General features: G+C 48.8%; 1 protein-coding gene across 1 annotated transcript in view; it reads left to right on the forward strand.

The window, feature by feature from the left end:
• Positions 1-13,146, forward strand: part of SLC27A3 (solute carrier family 27 member 3) — a 34,851-nt gene extending 21,705 nt beyond the window's left edge. Inside the window, exons 6-10 of the mRNA XM_077321218.1 lie at positions 704-794; positions 1,231-1,429; positions 5,211-5,308; positions 6,310-6,440; positions 11,128-13,146. Coding sequence (XP_077177333.1) covers positions 704-794; positions 1,231-1,429; positions 5,211-5,308; positions 6,310-6,440; positions 11,128-11,304 — 696 coding nt within the window. The 3' untranslated portion in view covers positions 11,305-13,146. The remainder of the gene's footprint in view (positions 1-703; positions 795-1,230; positions 1,430-5,210; positions 5,309-6,309; positions 6,441-11,127) is intronic.
• Positions 13,147-20,164: the final 7,018 nt, after the last annotated feature.

Here is a 20,164-nt window from a genome sequence, read left to right on the forward strand (position 1 = left end):
TTTCCACATAAAAGAACATGGCCTCTGCTGGCCTTGGGTTCAGGTTCCCGGCTCCAGCTTGGGGAACACGCCTGGGAAGAGCAGGGTTTGCGGAGGGAAGGGGCCCCAGCAGAGAATCATGCCCCCCTCTAGAGCAGCCATTTTCTCCAGGGGGCTGAAATTGGTCATCTGTAGATCAGTTGTCCTGTCAGATTGGTTGTAATAGTAGCTTGGTGTATTGGTTAAGAGTGGCAGCCTCTCATCTGGAGACCCAGGTTTGATTCCCCGCGCCTCTACATGCAGTCAGCTGGGCTAGTCAAAGTCCAGTTAGAGCTGTTCTCACAGAGCAGTTCTCTCTGAGCTCTCAGCACCACCTCCCTCACAGGGTGTCTGTTGTGGGGAGAGGGAGGGAAGGTGATTGTAAGCCACTTTGAGACTCCTTGGGGGTAGAGGAAAGCGGCATATAACAACCAACTCTTCTTCTTCTTCTTCTTCTTCAGTAATCTCAGGCTCTCTCAGCCTCACCTCCCTCACAGGGTGTCTGTTGTGGGGAGAGGAAGGGAAGGTGATTGGAAGCCACTTTGAGACTCCTTCGGGTACTGAAAAGTGAAGTATAAAAACCAACTGTACTTCAGATCTCCAGATGCCTCCTGGAGGATAGCAACCAGTTATTTCTGATTTTTTCTCCCGTCAAACGCTCAGTTCTCACTTCTGTCCTTTGCAGCGTATGTTCCCGTTTGAGTTACTCCGTTACGACGTCCTCCAGGGTGCTCCGCTGAGAGACGAGGCCGGCTGGTGCCAGCGCGTGAAAACTGGTGAGCGGGATTTGCCTTTGGGGGGATGCTGACAGGCCAGGACCCCTTCCCTTTAGTACGGGGCTCCCCAGCGTGGGATCCAAGACTCTTTGGGAAGTGAACAAGGCCAGATGGGGCTGTTGCCCAGCCACGCATCTGATTGGCCACTGGAAATTTGATTGGCCAGGCAGGTTTTTAAAAACATTGCTTTGGCAAAAGTGGCCACTGCAAAACAAGGATTTTCACTGTCTCTTCCTTTCGTGGCAGCCATTTTGGAGCTGGCCCCGCCTTTTGCGGCAGCCATTTTGAGAATGACTCTTCCTTTTGTGGCGACCATTTTGCATCTGTGCCCACCATTCTGTGTCCGACTTCCAAAAGGTGCTCGCAGGCTGGAAAGGGTCGAGGACCCTCGTCCCACGCGTTCCGACGCCTGTCTGATTCCCTGCCTTCCTCCCAGGGGAACCAGGGCTTCTGGTCGCTCCCGTGACCCCCATGACACCGTTCCTGGGATACGCCGGAAAGCGTGAGCTGTCGGAAGCCAAACTACTGCGCAACGTTTTTGCTGACGGCGATGTGTACTTCAACACTGGGGACCTGATGTTACAGGACACTCACGGCTTCATCTACTTCTGGGACCGCACTGGAGACACTTTCAGGTATGGGAAAAGGCGGAGGAGCTCTGCTTTGGGGGAATTTTGTTGTTGTTGTTGGGGGCAAGTGAAAAGAAGTATTTATTGAATTCAAACATTTTGAAAATAATTTTTTGCTTCAGTTTATTCAAGATATTCAAACAGAATATTTATATACAGCTTACTTACATTTATATACAACTTGTTTAAATTTACTTTGTCATATTCTCAAAATCCAAGGAAGTCAGCATGGATTTGTCTCCAACAGGTCCTGCCAGACCAACCTAGTTTCCTTTTTTGACCAAGTAACAGGTTTGCTGGATCGGGGAAATTTGGTTGATGTCATTTACTTGGATTTTAGTAAAGCTTTTGACAAGGTTCCCCATGATGTTCTGATAGATAAGTTGAAGGACTGCAATCTGGATTTTCAGATCGTTAGGTGGATAGGGAATTGGTTAGAGAACCGCACTCAAAGAGTTGTTGTCAATGGTGTTTCATCAGACTGGAGAGAGGTGAGTAGCGGGGTACCTCAGGGTTCGGTGCTCGGCCCGGTACTTTTTAACATATTTATTAATGATCTAGATGAGGGGGTGGAGGGACTACTCATCAAGTTTGCAGATGACACCAAATTGGGAGGACTGGCAAATACTCCGGAAGATAGAGACAGAGTTCAACGAGATCTGAACACAATGGAAAAATGGGCAAATGAGAACAAGATGCAATTTAATAAAGATAAGTGTAAAGTTCTGCATCTGGGTCAGAAAAATGAAAAGCATGCCTACTGGATGGGGGATACGCTTCTAGGTAACACTGTGTGTGAACGAGACCTTGGGGTACTTGTGGATTGTAAACTAAACATGAGCAGGCAGTGTGATGCAGCGGTAAAAAAGGCAAATGCCATTTTGGGCTGTATCAACAGAGCCATCACATCAAAATCACAAGATGTCATAGTCCCATTGTATACGGCACTGGTCAGACCACACCTGGAGTACTGTGTGCAGTTCTGGAGGCCTCACTTCAAGAAGGACATCGATAAAATTGAAAGGGTACAGAGGAGAGCGACGAAGATGATCTGGGGCCAAGGGACCAAGCCCTATGAAGATAGGTTGAGGGACTTGGGAATGTTCAGCCTGGAGAAAAGGAGGTTGAGAGGGGACATGATAGCCCTCTTTAAGTATTTGAAAGGTTGTCACTTGGAGGAGGGCAGGATGCTGTTTCTGCTGGCTGCAGAGGAAAGGACACGCAGTAATGGGTTTAAACTTCAAGTACAACGATATAGGCTAGATATCAGGAAAAAGTTTTTCTCAGTCAGAGTAGTTCAGCAGTGGAATAGGCTGCCTAAGGAGGTGGTGAGCTCCCCCTCACTGGCAGTCTTCAAGCAAAGGTTGGATACTCACTTTTCTTGGATGCTTTAGGATGCTTAGGGCTAATCCTGCGATTGAGCAGGGGGTTGGACTAGATGGCCTGTATGGCCCCTTCCAACTCTATGATTCTATGATTCTATGATTCTATGATATTGTACTTTTAATTCAATAATTTTTCTCTTTCTTATCAATGTATCTGATCCTGAATTCAGTTCACCTAAGAACCAACCAGGGCTGAATCTGCACTTACTTTCCGTTGTGGATCCTGCTGTACCCAGATCGATTTGAACTCGGGTCTTCCCCCCCCCCCCATTGAAACAGAAAAGTGCTCTGCACGTGATTAGGGAAGCTCAGAAGGGGAGGGGGGAGCCAAGCACAGCAGGAGCCTTTTTCTTTCTTTTCTTGAAGGGATGGTTGGCAAGGATTGGAGACAGCAGAGGAGGGAGAAGAAAAAACAAGTGGCAAAGCTCTACTGAGAGAAGTTAGGACTTCCCCTTTAAAGCAAGCTTGCAGCCTGAGAACGAGGAACTGACGCCCTGGCCAATCAGGGCTTCTCTACCACGGAGCTCAGCAGCAAATTCGGAACAGGAAGAGCTCTGCATGGTTTCTCACACCGATTTTTCAAATATCAAGGGTTATATCCACTCAAGGATATTGCAAGAAAAAGGTAGGGTCACTCCGGATCAATCATTCTTGTTGCAGAGGGAAAATTTAAATCGAGCAAAATCAAAACAGACGGCAGGGACTGAATCGACCTGGGATTGGAATAAAACCTCCGTGCAGATTCAGCCCAGGTGGCAACTATCTCCCATTGTGAACTAGCCAGCTTGGTACAGTGGTTAAGAGCAGTTGCCTATAATTTGGAGAGGTGGGTATGATACCCCACTCTTCCACATACAGCCAACTGGGTGACCTTGGGCTGGCCACTGTCCTGTTAGAGCTGCTCTCCCAGAGCAGTTCTTCCAGAGTCCTCTCAGCCATACCAACCTCACCGGATGTCTGTTGTGGGGAGAGGAAGGGAAGGCAATTGTAAGCCGCTTTGAGACTCCTTCGGGCAGTGAAAAGTGGGGTATGAAAACCAACTCTTTTCCTTCTAATGATGGATTAAGAAAAATGATTATGCTTAGAAAGATTGAATGAAGCAGAAGGAGAGTTAGTCAAAGGGTGGATTGTTAAAATCCAAGACATAAGTGGATTGACTTCACAAAAACGCAAAGAAATGACTGCAGACAGATTTGTTCAGAAAGGACTTGACAGAACCTAATAAACAAACAAACGAACAAGCACAGAAGTCCTGCCCTATGCCCTGGTTCCAGATGACGTGCAATAATATCAAGGCAGCTTAACACTTGGATTTGGGGAGGAAATTCCCCACAGTTTACACCATCCCTATATCAGCATTGTCTTTCCCCTTATTTCTTCTGTGTGTTTGGAAACCAGAATGCTTTTAAATACTGGGGAATACAAATCTGACCACTGGAGGGAGCTCTTGATCAAAGAGAGCAGGTCCCCAAAGGAACACAAGGGGTCAGGAAGCAAATTTCCTCCAGGCTAGACTGGTTGTGGGGCTCGGAATTGGGGTCTCAGCATGGAATTGGGGTCTCTGTGGGTGGGCAGGTAGTTGTGAATTTCCTGCATTCTGCAGGGGGTTGGACTAGATGACCCTGGAGGTCCCTTCCAACTCTATGATTTTAAGAGCCAAAAGCCGCGTCCGTTTCCAAAGTCAAGGCCTAAAAACAATTTCAAAATATGCTACAAAGCCCGGTTTTTCGTGAGGAGGGTATGTGAGTGCAGTATAATATTTTTTGAAGCAGCAGCATTAACGCCCCAAATGAACACCTCTGTTGAAGAAAGCAGTAGGGTTTTTTAAAATCCTAAAAATGTATCCCTAGACCTTTCTTTCCACTTCAAGGGCGGGAATGCATGACGAGGCCAATCTCCACACTCTGCATGGATCAAAGAAGCAGCACAAAAAAAAAAACATCCTGCTAGTTTGACGTTCAAATATTCACTTCTAGTTTTTAAAAAATAGCTCATCCTCATCTTTTTGTACACATTGAGCCCAGAGGGGTATTAAATTATATGGCGAACTAACACTTTTTGTGCAATATTGGGTGTTTCTTCTCCTTCCCAGACACTGCGGGATATTTTTTTAAGAGCCACCCTTTTACAAATCCCATCGTATAATGAATTTAAGGAGTAAAAGTGGCTGTCGTCCTTTTTCGGAAGCTCTGATCCAAAATCTGTCCAGTGCATTGCGCAGTTTCTAAAATAAGTACCTACTGCTCGTTTGTATCTCTTGCATGAGGAGTGGTCCTTCGAAGAGTTCAGCTGCGTTAGATGTGGGGCAGAGGAGATGGAGGACCACTCCAAACCCAGATGGAGGACCACTCCCTGCTTAGTACCATCTTCCCTCTAACTCTGCTTCCTTCGTTTTCCTCCAGGTGGAAAGGCGAAAATGTCGCCACAACAGAAGTGAGTGAAATCCTGGCTACGCTAGAGAGCTTCCAGCATGTGAATGTCTACGGCGTTACCGTTCCAGGTGAGGGGCGGAGCACATCTGAAAGGGCTGGGGGTAATATGGCAGACCCAGTATGGCCAATCCTTTATCATTTAGGCCAGTGGTTCTCAACCTTCCTAATGCCACGACCCTTTAATACAGTTCCTCGTGTTGGGTGACCCCCGACCATAAAATTATGCAAGGGTTCTTTCACAGAAATTAAACCAAAACTGACCAATGGCATAAAGATCCGTTCTTCGTGATTGTATATAAATTGTTTCTCAGTTCAGTTCTGCCTCTTGTCCCACCATGCCGATCTCTCTCTTTTCCGCTGCTCCAGACAGACAAATGCTCTATCTCGATCTACCCTGCAAGGTTGTTGTGCCCCCCCCCCCCCCCGGCCAAGCTGCTTGCCCTGCCGCGACCCCTATGAAAGGCTTGTTCGACCCCCAAAGGGGTCCCGTCCCCCAGGTTGAGAACCAGTGATTTAGGCAATCAAAACGGGGCCCTAGGTATTGAATTACCTGTTTTCTTGAGTCTTCTTCAGTGATCACTCTGCTCAAACTGGAGACAGCTTTTTCAGAAGCAAAATTAGAGATTAATCTAAGCTTACGCTCTTGTTCATATCAGATGATACTCCCTAATTTTGCTTCTGAAAAAGCTATCTCCAGACAAAGCGGAGCAATCACTGGAGAAGGCTCAGGAAAACGGGTAACTCAGTACCTAGGACACCGTTTTGATTGCCTGAAAGATTAATAATTGTGAGAAATAAACTGATATTTTGAATTTTTGTGATTAAGGACCTAATTGTATACAGCCTCCAGATTTCCTTTGGACTCAGTCTAGTTATTATTGGAGGAATCGGCGGTTCAGCTTCCGTGCAAAAATTTATCCGTCCACTAGTTTCGGCAGCTGGCTCCTCATCAGTTGAGGAAATGTACTGTGCACCTGCTCAGGGGCGTGCCTCAGCTTTATTCATCCAGTGCCCATTCCAGAGCTGAGCCTCCCGGATTCATTCCTCCTCTTCTCCTTCCGTTCTCCAGGTCACGAAGGTCGGGCAGGCATGGCCACAGTGGTGCTGAGACCCGGACGGGAGTTCAACGGGACTGAGGTCTACGCACACGCGGCCGAATTGTTGCCACCGTTTGCTCGGCCCCGTTTTCTGCGAATTCAGGTATTAGCCTTTCTCTCACCCGCCTAGCAAAGAATACGTCTGGTGCTTTTGCCTTGACCTAGATGGCCTAGGGTAGCTCGATCTCACCAGATGTCGGATGCTAAGCAGGGTCGACCCTGGTCAGGACTTGGATGGGAGACCACCAGCGTCTCTGTGCAGAGGCAGAGAAGGGCAAACCACCGTTGTTTGGCTTGGAAATCTACAGGGTTGCCATGATTTGACTTCGACAACAGTAGCGTGATCTTGTCTAGCCCTAGCTAGTACTTGGATGGGGGCCACCAAGGGAACCCAGGACTGTTATGCAGAGCAGGTAACACCAAACCACCTCTGGATGTCTCTGGCCTTGGAAACCCCATGAGGTTTTATGTATTTTAATGTTTTATGATTTAAACCGCTGCGAGACCATCTGGGGAGCAGCGGTATATAAATTAAGATATAAATAATAAAATAAATAAATAGGTTTCCTGCAACAATGGCCCTTTCCACCATTGCATTATTATTATTATTATTATTATTATTTGAATTTGAATTTGAATTTGAATTTCTTGCTCCCCACTCTCGGCAAAGCTGGCTCATGGCGGGTTACAAGATAAAATAAGTAAAATACAGGCCCCTAAAACCCCCACTAAAACACAACAGTTAACAATACAAAACTGGCAGTCTTCAAGCAAAGGTTGGATACACACTTTTCTTGGATGCTTTAGGATGCTTAGGGCTGATCCTGCGTTGAGCAGGAGGTTGGACTAGATGGCCTGTGTGGCCCCTTCCAACTCTATGATTCTAAAACCATCAAGAATACGACGGCAGACCAACCCCCCACCTACCCCCACTGGGAAACTAGGGGGGAACTGCTGGCCACTATTATTAGAATATGATGATATCCGTTCCCTCCTTATTCCTGCTTTGGGGAGGCCTCAGCTCTTCTCTTCACCCTGGTGGAAGAGCTCCATTTTACAGGTTAAAAGCCGAAAGGCCCTGCAGGGCCCGTAGCTCCTCCGGTAGCTCATTCCACCAGGTAGGGGCCGGGACCGAAAAGGCCCTGGCCCTGGTTGAGGCCAGATGAGCCTCTTTGGGGCCGGGAATGACCAATAAGTTGGAACCCACAGAGCGCAAAGCCCTGCGGGGGGCATAGGGCGACAGGCAGTCTCACAAATACATGGATCCAAGCCCACATAAGGCCTTAAAAGTCAATACCAAAACAGGCCTAGGAAAACGGCGTGATCTCTTCTTACTACTTCAGTGGACCGTCACCTGCCTGGCATGTCTGTATTTGAGCTTGGATGGAAACGGCATGGAATACCTCCTAATACGTCCCGTAATCTGTTAGCCAATTTGTTGTTGTTGTTATGTGCGAAGTCGTGTCCGACCCATCGCGACCCCATGGACAATGATCCTCCAGGCCTTCCTGTCCTCTACCATTCCCCGGAGTCCATTTAAGTTTGCACCTACTGCTTCAGGGACTCCATCCATCCACCTCATTCTCTGTCGTCCCCTTCTTCTTTTGCCTTCGATCGCTCCCAGCATTAGGCTCTTCTCCAGGGAGTCCTTCCTTCTCATGAGGTGGCCAAAGTATTTCAGTTTCATCTTCAGGATCTGGCCTTCTAAAGAGCAGTCAGGGCTGATCTCCTCTAGGACTGACCGGTTTGTTCGCCTTGCAGTCCAAGGGACTTGCAAGAGTCTTCTCCAGCACCAGAGTTCAAAAGCCTCAATTCTTTGACGCTCGGCCTTCCTTATGGTCCAACTTTCGCAGCCATACATTGCAACTGGGAATACCATAGCCTTGACTAAACGCACTTTTGTTGGTAGGGTGATGTCTCTGCTTTTTAGGATGCTGTCTAGATTTGCCATAGCTTTCCTCCCTAGGAGCAAGCGTCTTTTAATTTCTTTGATGCAGTCCCCATCTGCAGTGATCTTGGAGCCGAGGAAAATAAAATCTGTCACTATCTCCATTTCTTCCCCATCTATTTGCCAGGAATTGAGAGGGCCGGATGCCATGATCTTTGTTTTCTTGATGTTGAGTTTCAAGCCAACTTTTGCACTCTCCTCCTTCACCCGCATCAACAGGCTCTTTAGTTCCTCTTCACTTTCTGCCATTAGAGTGGTATCATCTGCATATCTGAGGTTGTTGATATTTCTCCCTGCAATCTTGATCCCAATTTGTGACTCCTCTAATCCCGCCTTTCTCATGATGTGCTCCGCATACAAGTTAAATAGGCAAGGCGACAGTATACAGCCTTGCCGAACTCCTTTCTCAATTTTGAACCAATCCGTGATTCCATGTTCAGTTCTCACTGTTGCTTCTTGACCTGCATATAAATTTCTCAAGAGACAAATAAGATGCTCTGGTATTCCCATCTCTTTAAGAACTTGCCACAATTTGTTGTGCTCCACACAATCAAAGGCTTTAGCATAGTCAATGAAGCAGAAGTAGATGTTCTTCTGGAACTCCCTAGCTTTTTCCATGATCCAGCGTATGTTGGCAATTTGATCTCTAGTTCCTCTACCTCTTCGAAATCCTGCCTGTACTTCTGGAAGTTCTCGGTCCACATATTGCTGGAGCCTAGCTTGTAGGATTTTGAGCATAACTTTACTAGCATGAGAAATGAGTGCAATGGTGCGGTAGTTTGAACATTCTTTGGCATTGCCCTTCTTTGGGATTGGAATGTAAACTGACCTTTTCCAATCCTGTGGCCATTGCTGAGTTTTCCAAATTTGCTGGCATATTGAGTGTAGCACTTTTACTGCATCGTCCTTTAAGATTTTGAATAGTTCAACTGGAATGCTGTCACCACCACTAGCTTTATTGTTGCTCAGACTTCCTAAGGCCCATTTGACTTCACATTCCAGGATGTCTGGCTCCAGGTCAGTAACTACCCCACTATGGTCATCAGGGATGTTAAGCTCGCTCTTGTATAGTTCTTCTGTATAATTTTGCCACCTTTGCTTAATCTCTTCTGCTTCTGTGAGGTCCCTACCATTTTGGTCCCTTATCATACCCATCTTTGCATGAAACGTTCTCTTCATATCTCCAATTTTCTTGAAAAGATCTCTGGTCCTCCCCATTCTATTGTTTTCTTCTATTTGTTTGCACTGTTCATTTAAGAAGGCATTCTTATCTCTTCTAGCTTTTCTCTGGAATTCTGCATTCAATTGGGTGTATCTTTCTCTTTCTCCCTTGCCTTTCACTTCCCTTCTCTTCTTAGCTATTTGTAAAGCTTCCTCAGACAGCCATTTTGATTTCTTGCATTTCTTTTTCTTTGGGATGGTTTTAGTTGCTACCTCTTGTACAATGTCGCGAACCTCCGTCCATAGTTCTTCAGGCACTCTGTCTATCAGATCTAATTCCTTAAATCTATTTGTCACCTCTACTGTATATTCGTCGGGGATATGATTTAGTTCGTACCTGAGTGGCCTAGTGCTTTTCCCTACTTTCTTCAATTTAAGCCTAAATTTTGCAACAAGAAGCTCATGATCTGAACCACAATCAGCTCCTGGTCTTGTTTTTATTGCCTGTATAGAACTTTTCCATCTTTGGCTGCAGAGTACATAGTCAATCTGATTTCTGTGTTGACCGTCTGGTGATGTCCATGTGTAGAGTCGTCTCTTGGGTTGTTGGAAAAGAGTGTTTGCTATGACCATTGTATTCTCTTGACAAAATTCTACCAGCCTGTGCCCTGCTTCATTTTGTACTCCAAGGCCAAACTTGCCTGTTATCCCAGTTATCTTTTGGCTTCCTACTTTAGCATTCCAATCCCCCATGATGATAAGCACATCATTTTTTGGCGTTGCTTCTATAAGGTGTTGTAGGGCTTCATAGAACTGATCAACTTCATCCTCTTCAGCAGCAGTGGTTGGGGCGTAGACCTGGATCACTGTGATGTTGAATGGTTTGCCTTGGATTCGAACTGAGATCATTCTGTCATTTTGGGGATTGTATCCCAAGACTGCTTTTCCTACTCTCTTATTGATTATGAAGGCTACTCCATTTCTTCTGCGAGATTCTTGTCCACAGTAGTATACCTGATGGTCATCTGAATTAAATTCACCCATTCCTGTCCATTTTAGTTCACTGATTCCTAAAATGTCGATGTTCAGTCTTGTCATTTCTTGTTTGACCACGTCCAGCTTGCCTTGATTCATGGATCTGACGTTCCAGGTTCCTATGGAATAAAAATCTTTACAGCATCGGACTGTCTTTTTGCCACCAGTTACTTCCACAACTGAGCGTCCTTTCGGCTTTGGCCCAGCCGCTTCATTCATTCTGGCGCTACTCGTACTAGCCGTCTGCTCATCCCCAGTAGCATATTGGACACCTTCCGACCTGAGGGGCTCATCTTCCAGCGTCATATCGTTATGCCTATTGGAACTGTCCATAGAGTTTTCATGGCAAAGATACTGGAGTGGTTTGCCATTGCCTTCTCCAGTGGATCACCTTTTGTCAGAGCTCTCAGCTATGACCTGTCCGTCTTGGGTGGCCCTGCACGGCATAGCTCATAGCTTCACTGAGCTACGCAAGCCCCCTTGCCACAACAAGGCAGCGATCCTTGAAGGGGGCCAATAGCCAATACCAGTCTGGAAAAAACCACGCCGCCTTGCCCAAATCTCCCCCTCCAGGAGTTCCTTGGAAGGGAGAATCTCTTGCGATTCTGCAACCGCTCAATGACGCGTCCTCTCTCTCCCGCATCAGGAGCACCTGGAGATGACAGACACCTTCAAGCAGAAGAAGGTCCGTTTGGCGGCCGAAGGATTTGACCCAACACACATCACCGAGCCCCTCTTCTTTCTGGACGATGGCGCCAAGACGTACGCACCACTGACCCAACCCATCTGGGAGGGAATCGTTGCTGGCGACATCCGGTTATAACACCCAGTCCTGCCGATGTATGGAGCTTGGTGGGGACTTGCTTCTCAGCATGCTGTGCTCTGAGGTGGACGGTCCGGTTCATACTGGGAAACTGGCCTCCTGCGGATTGACAACCTTAAAGGGCCGGTGTGTGCCTCTCTTTCTCCAACAGTTTCTGCCTCAAGATGCCTGGATTCTTCCAAGTTTTCTGTCTGATTCACATCCAGAGTGACCTTAATTTGGGAGGGGGCCGTGGCTCGGTGGTAGAGAGGGTCCTAGTTTCAGTCTCCAGCATGCCCTGCTGGAAAGATCAGTCTGCAGGGGATATGAAAGACTGGTGACCCTTGGAGAGTGGACAGTACTGACACTGATGGACTGATAGTCTTCCTTCACTACCCACATGCCCTCTTGGCAGGGAGCCAATTTGCCTTTTAGTTAGGGTTACAAGGTCCCTCCTGGCCACTAGTGGAGGATGGGGGTGTCGGGTGGCTAGATCCAAGTTGGAAAACTCCTGGAGATTTGGGGGTGGGGCCTGGGGAGGACAGGGACCACAGTGGGGTACAATGCCACAGAGACCACCTTCCGTTTTCTCCAGGGAAACTGCTCTCTGTAGCCTGGAGATTAGTCCCGGCCTGCATAAACAAATTTGCAAACTCTGTTACACTGTTTGGAGCTGGCTCCTTGGAGACTGGAAATTTGGAGTGGAGTAACACCGAGTCCCCCCGAAATAGGTGGGTCAGCAGAGGCATACATATATCTGGCCGTAGTGCTGTATTAAAATAAATTTGATTTGATTTGATTTGATACACGACCAGAGCTTTGACTTTCACACTGTCTCCCAAGGTGCTGGTTTTATAAACCCGAGCTGGTTCGTGCCTGATAGAGGCCTTATTTACCTCTCCGGATTCCTTGGATAATTCAAGGTCAACCTTTCAAAACTTAACCATCTTCTTGCTGGGTCAGACCCAAGTCTGTCTTGTTCAGGGGCTGCTACTTGACACGCGCAGCAGTTTACCAGCTGGAATGTCCCTGGTCCTAAATTCGGTTCGGCTAAGAACAAACCAGCCGGCAACTGTGTGAGAGAGAGAGAGAGCCAGTGTGATGTAGTCATTAAAGACCGGTGGACTCTAATCTGAAGAACCGGGTTTCATTCTCCACTCCTCCTCCACAAGGTCACAAGGATGACCTTGGGCTACTCTCAGTCCTTTTAGAGCTGTTCTCATAGAGCAGCTCTGTTAGAGCTCTCTCAGCCCCACCTGCTCCACAGGGTGTATGAGGCGGGAAGAGGAAGGAAAAGTGTTTGTAAGCTGCTCTGGGACTCCTTCGGGCGGTGAAAATCAGGGTATAAAAAGCCATCTCTTCTTCTCAGACCACAGTAGTGTAGGATGCTGCTCTAGAAGTTGGGGGGTTCTGAGTTCAAATCCCAGCCATGAAACTGAATGACCTTAGGCCTGTCCCTTACTTCACAGTTGCTTTGAGGCTAAACTGCAGAAGGGGAACTCCATGCATAATACACTTTTACATTCCTTGTAGGAAGAGTGGGGTAACATCACGGTAGCGAGACCCATCTCTGCAATAACACTAGCCTCGGCCTACCCTGCCGGACTGTTGTAAATATTATTCAGATAATGGACATGAAGTGTTTGGAAGGTGAGAGGTAAGTTTTGTAGGTGCTAAATAGAGAACCTCGCCATGTTCTCTGGTAGAGGGGTGGGAAGTATCTTGGCCATCTTGTTTTCTTCTGCATTAGATGATCCTATCCCTTTCAGAAGGCCGTCAGGGTGAGGGCTTGGTGGGGTCTACAGGGAGGGGTTTCTACTTTTTATATGCTTTGTAACAAATAAAGTCTCTTTTCATACTGGCCCGACTGCGTTTCTCATTGTCCCCCACAAATAGCACTGGTTAAGCTGACCATCATGAAAGATTCTAGGTCAAGATTTCTCAACCAGAGTTTCATAGAATCATAGAGTTGGAAGGGAGCTCCTGGGTCATCTAGTCCAACCCCCTGCACTATGCAGGACACTCACAACCCCATCGCTCATCCACTGTCACCTGCCACCCCCTTGAACCTTCACAGAATCAGCCTCTGTCAGATGGCTCTCCAGCCTCTGTTTAAAAATCTCCAAAGATGGAGAACCCACCACCTCCCAAGGAAGCCTGTTCCACTGAGGAATCGCTCTAACTGTCAGGAACTTCTACCGGATGTTTAGACGTAATTTCTTTTGAATTAATTTCATCCCATTCGTTCTGGTCCGTCCCTCCGGGGCAAGAGAGAACAACTCTGCTCCATCCTCTATATGGCACCCTTTTAAATACTCGTAGATGGTGATCAGATCCCCTCTCAGTCGTCTCCTCTCCAGGCTAAACAGACCAAGCTCCCCCAACCTTTCTTCATACGTCTCCAAACCCCTCACCATCTTTGCTGCCCTCCTCTGGACACGCTCCAGTTTGTCTGCATCCCTCTTCGTGAACCCCTGGCATTTCTTGGCAGCCCTGGAAGGGTTTCTCAAATTGGTGGGAGTTACTTTTATAGTTAAACGTTCATGGAGTGATATACAGTCATATCAACCTTCCCCCCTCCAAGATGGCCGATGAAGGGCCTAGAGGGGGTGGGAAGGGGAGGGGCCTTGGGTGGGCGTGTCCACAGCTCTGCTTCCCAACTATATTCTGCATGATCACCTGAAGAATATTTCAGAGGGTTCGCGACAGTAAAAAAACTTGAGATGGGCTTCTCTCCAGGGGAACTGATCTCTGCAGTCTGGACATGAGCTGTAATTCCAGAATCCCCAGGTCCCACCTGGAGGCCGGAAACACTATTTGTAGAAACCAAAGATCCCCTTTCCCCACCTGGAGGTTGGCATCCGTGCTTGTGAGTTGCTTCCGACCCTTTGCCAGAAACGGATTAGACACATCTGGTCTCTGTGGCGAAATGTTTCTTCGTTGTGGATGTCAAACATGTCCACGAGGGGATATTGTGCAGGATTTGAGCGCTGGGCCCTCTCCATTGTCCCCCTCCCCAAAAGAGTTGGAGATCCCAGATTATGGGAGAATGGCCGAGCAGCGAGGAGCAGTTTGGGAGAACCAGGTGGGTTATGGCTTGTGTGTGCATGGTCAGCAGGGCTGGGAGGTTCTGACGGAGAGGTCAGTTCTCTTTGCGCCTACCTCCGTCTATTCTGGGTCACTGGGGTGACGGGCCTGCATCGATCCCTTTTCAATCATCTCGAGAGATCTGGCGATGTGGGGGGAAGGGGTCGGTGGTGTCGGAGTGTATGCATATATGGTGCGGTGGGGGTCCTGAGACCCCCTTTGTGCTCAGCTGTCTTGAACTGAATGTGCGGGCAAAGAGGTCAGTTCTTTTGCACAAGGCCGGCTCTGCTGGAAGGGATTGTTCAGCAGGGAACGGGCGGCTTCCTTATGTCTCCAAAATTTCCTTCCTGTAGATACCTGGGTGCATAGTTATATATCACAAAAGGCCAATGTCGCTTCCCCTTAATGCTATATGTTGGTGTCTGAGCACCCGGTAAAGCCAGTGTGGCATAGTGGTTGGAGTGGTGAACCATGATCACCGAGGCATGGATTCGAATTCCCCCTCTGCCATGGGAAACCTGCTGAGTGATCTCGGTGCCAGGCGCATCCCTCAGGCGTAACGACCGCAGCGTTTGGTGTCCTGATTAGGAACGGCGGCTTCTAATCAGGCGAGCTGGGTTTGATTCCCGGCTCCTCCACCTGCAGCCAGCTCGAGCTAGTCCCAGCCCTGATAGCGCTGTTCACACCGAGCCGTCCTGTCAGAGTTCTGTCAGCCCCACCTACCTCACAGGGTTCTGTCACAACAGACGTGGCGTTCATCTCAGATTTTCGGTAGCAGCCAGGTCGGTGGTAGGTGGGGCTTTGAAAATGTAGATATATTCCTGGCTACTACCTACGTAGTAGCCAGGAATATATTTATTGGAGAGCCAGTTTGGTGTAGTGGTTAGGAGTGTGGACTTCTAATCTGGCATGCCAGGTTCGATTCTGCGCTCCCCCACATGCAACCAGCTGGGTGACCTTGGGCTCACCACAGCACTGATAAAACTGTTCTGACCGAGCAGGAATCTCAGGGCTCTCTCAGCCTCACCCACCCCACAGGGTGTCTGTTGTGGGGAGAGGAATGGGAAGGCGACTGTAAGCCACTTTGAGCCTCCTTCGGGTAGGGAAAAGCGGCATATAAGAACCAACTCTTCTTCTTCTTCTTCTTCTACGGCCATCCTTTAGGCCAGGGGTAGTCAAACTGCGGGCCTCCAGATGTCCATGGACTACAATTCCCATGAGCCCCTGCCAGCATTCGCTGGCAGGGGCTCATGGGAATTGTAGTCCATGGACATCTGGAGGCTCGCAGTTTGACTACCCCTGCATTAGGTGGTGGCTGGACAGCTCAGCTTACAACTCATCACCAGATGAGAGAAAGCAGTTCCCTTGGAGCAGTGGTTCTCAACCTGGGGGCCGGGACCACTTTGGGGGTCGAACGACCCTTTCACAGGGGTTGCGGCAGGACAAGCAGCTTGGCCAGGGCATGGGCCCCATCTGCACAATAGCCTTGTGGGGTAGACCAAGATAGAGCGTTTGTCTGGAGCAGCGGAAAAGAGCGAGATCGGCATGGTGGGACAAGAGGCAGAACTGAGAAACCCTGGAAAAACACCAATTTATATACAATCATGAACAAGGGATCTTCACGCCATTGGTCAGTTTTGGTTTAATTTCTGTGAAAGAACATTTGCATAATTTTATGGCTGGGGGTCACCACAACAGGAGGAACTGGATTAAAGGGTCGTGGGATTAGGAAGGTTGAGAACCACTGGGCTATGGCATCTTGAGATTTCGATGTGGTGCCTCTCTTGATACAGCCCAAGACTGCGTTTGCCTTCTTTACTGCCGCATCACACAGTCTGCTCCTACTTAACTTACAATCCACAAGTGCCCCAAGATCTCGTTCACAAACACGGCTGTCCAGAAGTGGATCCCCCATCCAGGATGCGTGAACTGGAAGCAAACGAACCAGGCCAAATACATTTCTGCCCTTTCTCCTAATCTGCAGAAGGCCGTAGTCTTCACGGCCATCCCAGAATTGGGGAAGGGCACACCTAACGGGGTGGTCTCCAATCCTACCTTCCACAGGAGGAGAGGGCGAACTGCAGAACTCAGGGAATTTCTCCCTCAGCATGGCCCGGGCCATCACAAATGCAACATTGTGTAGTCGTTTCTTCTCTATGTAGTTAATATTAACACAAATTCAAGAGTCAACCAAACAGGGTCCTCGGTTAAATTATCCGCTTTCGGCCTGTCTTCATCAGTGGTTGCTCTTCAAAAGGCACCTTTTGACAACACCACACTGTGATGGGAAGTGCATCATCATCATCATCATCATCAGTAGTAGTAGTAGTAGTAGTAGTAGTAGTAGTAGTAGTAGTTTTATAAAGGAACTATACATTGAAGAGCAACCACTGATGAAGACAGGCCGAAAGCGGGTAATTTAACTGAGGACCCCGTTTGGTTGACTCTTGAATTTGCGTTACCGTTAAATATACAGAGAGGGAACGACTACACAACGTTACCTTTGTGATTCCTGTTTTTTGTTTTTCCATCTTCCAGGTGGAGCCTGGAGTTCTGCTGGAATTACAACTAATCTCTAGGTTGTGGGAATCAATTTTCCTGAACAAAATGGCAGCTCCAGAGGGCGGGGCCTGCAACATCACATCCCCAACTCCACCCTGGCCTGGCTTCAGCCCCAAACCTCCAGGAACATTTCCTGAACCTTTCCTCAACCCCACATCACCTTTCTCTGAACCCCACACAGGCCAGAATGTCCTTGGGTAAGTTCTTGCATGTATTTATTTGTTTGTTTGTTTGTTTATTGGATTTCTATCCCGCCACTCCCAGTGGCTCGTGGCGGGTTACAACAATAAAACCCACGATATAAACCTCAATAAATTACAAAAACTAGAATTCTCATGATATCCAAGGTGGCCGCCTGATATCCAACTTGCCCACTCTCCACCAGAGGGGCAAGGGGTCATTGATTAATATCCCACCTGAGATTGACCCAGGGGAGTCCAGGTCTTCCTAGCACGCCGGCCTCAACCATAAACCTGGTGGAAGAGCTCCGTCTTGCAGACCCTGCGGAATACTGAAAGCTCCCGCAGGGCCCGTAGCTCTCCCGGGAGCTCATCCCACCAGGTGGGGGCCAGGACCGAGAACACCCTGGCCCTGTTTGAGGCCAGACACACCTCCCAGGGGCCGGGTATGACCAACAAGTTCGAACCTGCAGAGCGTAAAAACCTGCGGGGAGCATAGAGCGAGAGGCGGTCCCTCAAGTATGTGGGTCCCCGACTCTCTCTTGACAACAGTCCACTGGGGATGCCAGCCTCCAGGTGGGACCTGGGGATCCCCTTGAATGTTGGCTCACCTCCAGACAACAGAGGTTACTTTGGAGGGCACACTCTATGTTCCCTACTGAGGTCCCTGTCTTCCCCCCACTCCATCCCTAAATCTCCCGGAGTTTCCCAAACTGGATCTGGCAACCCTACCCCCCTCCCCACCTTCTGCTGGTGGCCAACCTACAGTACATGTTGCTTAGTGAAGCCTGGTTCCAAAATTAAGTCGAGGAGCTTTCAGATTTGGAGTTTTAGAAGTGGCACAGTGCCTCCAGATGTCGAAACACCCTCCTTTTTCTTTTTACATATTTGGAATGAGTTTGCAGGTACCGTCTGCTGACCCTCAATCGAAGGGTGACGGTCGTCCCCTAGAAGGCCTCCCCGGACATCATGGCTTCTGTCTCAGATTGACCGCTGAACGGGTATTCGGGGCCGATCCGCCCTCCTTCCTCCCCCTTCCCAGATCCATCTTTATTCATCAGTCACTAATCCGACCGACCACAGCTGAGGAGGGCCACTGGGGGGAGGGGGAGTCCAGGCCTGGAGTCCCTGGGAAGGGTTGGACTCCCCTCCCCCCTTCCCCCAAATGGAAATTTCACCGAGCCTAAATTGACACGCAGACCCCCATAACTCAATTGTGCAAGGAGAGAAAGATCGGGATCCTCAAACTTTCCCCTCCCCCTCCCCTTAAAAAGCATTGAATTTGGGGCAGAGGATATAAAGGGTCTATTTTGCATCTCCTCCCCCCCCCGCCCCCCATCTGTTTCATCTTCTGGAGCTGTTGAAGGCGATTCGAGATGGGCAGCCCTGTTAGGAACCGCAAAATAGGCCAGAAATCCTGTTTCTGGAGTTGGCTGCTCGAAACCAGCTTCTCTTCGTGACACCCTCTCTTCTGGTGCTCACAATTTTTAAAGCAAAACTTTATGCACCTAATTGGTGAACTTTTCCTGCTGCTGATGGGGTAGATCTCTGGGTCCTGAAATGTTATGCTAGAATTAAGGTTGTTCTGCCAGTGAGAACCCAAAGGGGGGTCCCCTGCCATGGGGCAGGAAAGAGGAGCTTTGGGGAGAAGGGTCCCATTCTCGGTTTTGTGAGGGGGAGGTAAAGAGATGGAGGGGGGGAAGCGAGGATTTCCCCTGCAGTAGAAAGACACATTTCGGGATGTCATCTCCAACATCTCATGAAGATGTTTGTTCATCTCATGAAGATATCACCCAACGTTCTGGACGAAACTATAAACAGATTTGCATGCCTTGGGCATGTGCAGCCTAACCTACCTCGCAGGGTGGTCGTGGGGATAAAACGAAGAGAATTATGTCGGCTACTTCGGATCCCCATGGGGAAGAAGGGGAGGGGGAGAAGTGCTGGCTTTTTGTACCCCACTTTTTACTACCTGAAGAAGTCGCAAAATGGCTTACAATCACCTACTTTTCCTCTCCCTGACTGAGAGAGCTCTGAGAGACCTGAGACTGGTCTGAGGTCACTCTGCTGGCTGCATGTGGAAGAGTGAGGAATTAAACCTGGCTCTCCAGATTAGAGACCGCTCGTCTTAACCACTTCACCGTCCTGATTCACAAAGCGGTGGGGATGAGAGGGGCTGAAAGAGCTCTGAGAGAACTGAATCTGACCCAAGGTGGCTCCATGTGGAAGACTGAGGGATGAAGCCTGGTTCTCCAGATTAGATATCACCTGTCTTAATCACTTCATCACACTGGTTCTTAAAGAGGTGGGGTTGAAAGGGGCTGAGAGAGCTCTGAGAGAACTGGGACTGACCCAAAGTGGCTCCATGTGGAAGAATGAGGGATGAAGCCCGGTTCTCCAGATTAGAGGCCACCACTCTTAACCACTTCACCATGCTAGTTCTCAAAGATGAGAACTAGCTGAGAGAGCTCTGAGAGAACTGGGACGGACTCAATGTCACCCTGCTGGCTGCATGTGGAAGAGTGAGGGATGAAACCCGGTTGCCCCTGATTGGAAGCCGCCCCTCTTGGCCAACACACCACGCCAGCTTTAGGGTCAACGAAGGGAGTCAACAAATCAAGACATTTGATTTATTGATTGGTCTTTGAATTTGTATCCCGCTTCTCCTGACAAATGTCCCCTTGAGGTGGCTTACAAAATAAAAGCTATGGAGAAGCCCCTGGCATTCCTTTCCCCACTTGAATACGTGCGGGCCCATGAGCAGACTGGAAAAAGAAGTCGGCCACCGTAGGGTGGGAATTCCAACACTGTCACTCAAAAGGGTCGTCCTCCTCGTATGCTTGGGGCAAAGGCAGAGAGGAGAGGGGTCTCTGTCCCCCCCCCACCACACAAGGCCTTGCCATTGAGAGCCCAGCTCCCGCCCTCTTTCCTCACCTCCGCCATAAAAAGAGGCCAATGTCTCACTGCCCCATTGTGAGGGGACAATAGGCCCAGCTTGTGCAAGTGAGACCATGAATGGGGCTGGGAGGCTGGCCGGGGAAGGGGGTAGGCCT

Source organism: Paroedura picta, chromosome 1, assembly GCF_049243985.1.
Source record: "Paroedura picta isolate Pp20150507F chromosome 1, Ppicta_v3.0, whole genome shotgun sequence".
In the NCBI taxonomy this organism is placed as follows: domain Eukaryota; kingdom Metazoa; phylum Chordata; class Lepidosauria; order Squamata; family Gekkonidae; genus Paroedura; species Paroedura picta.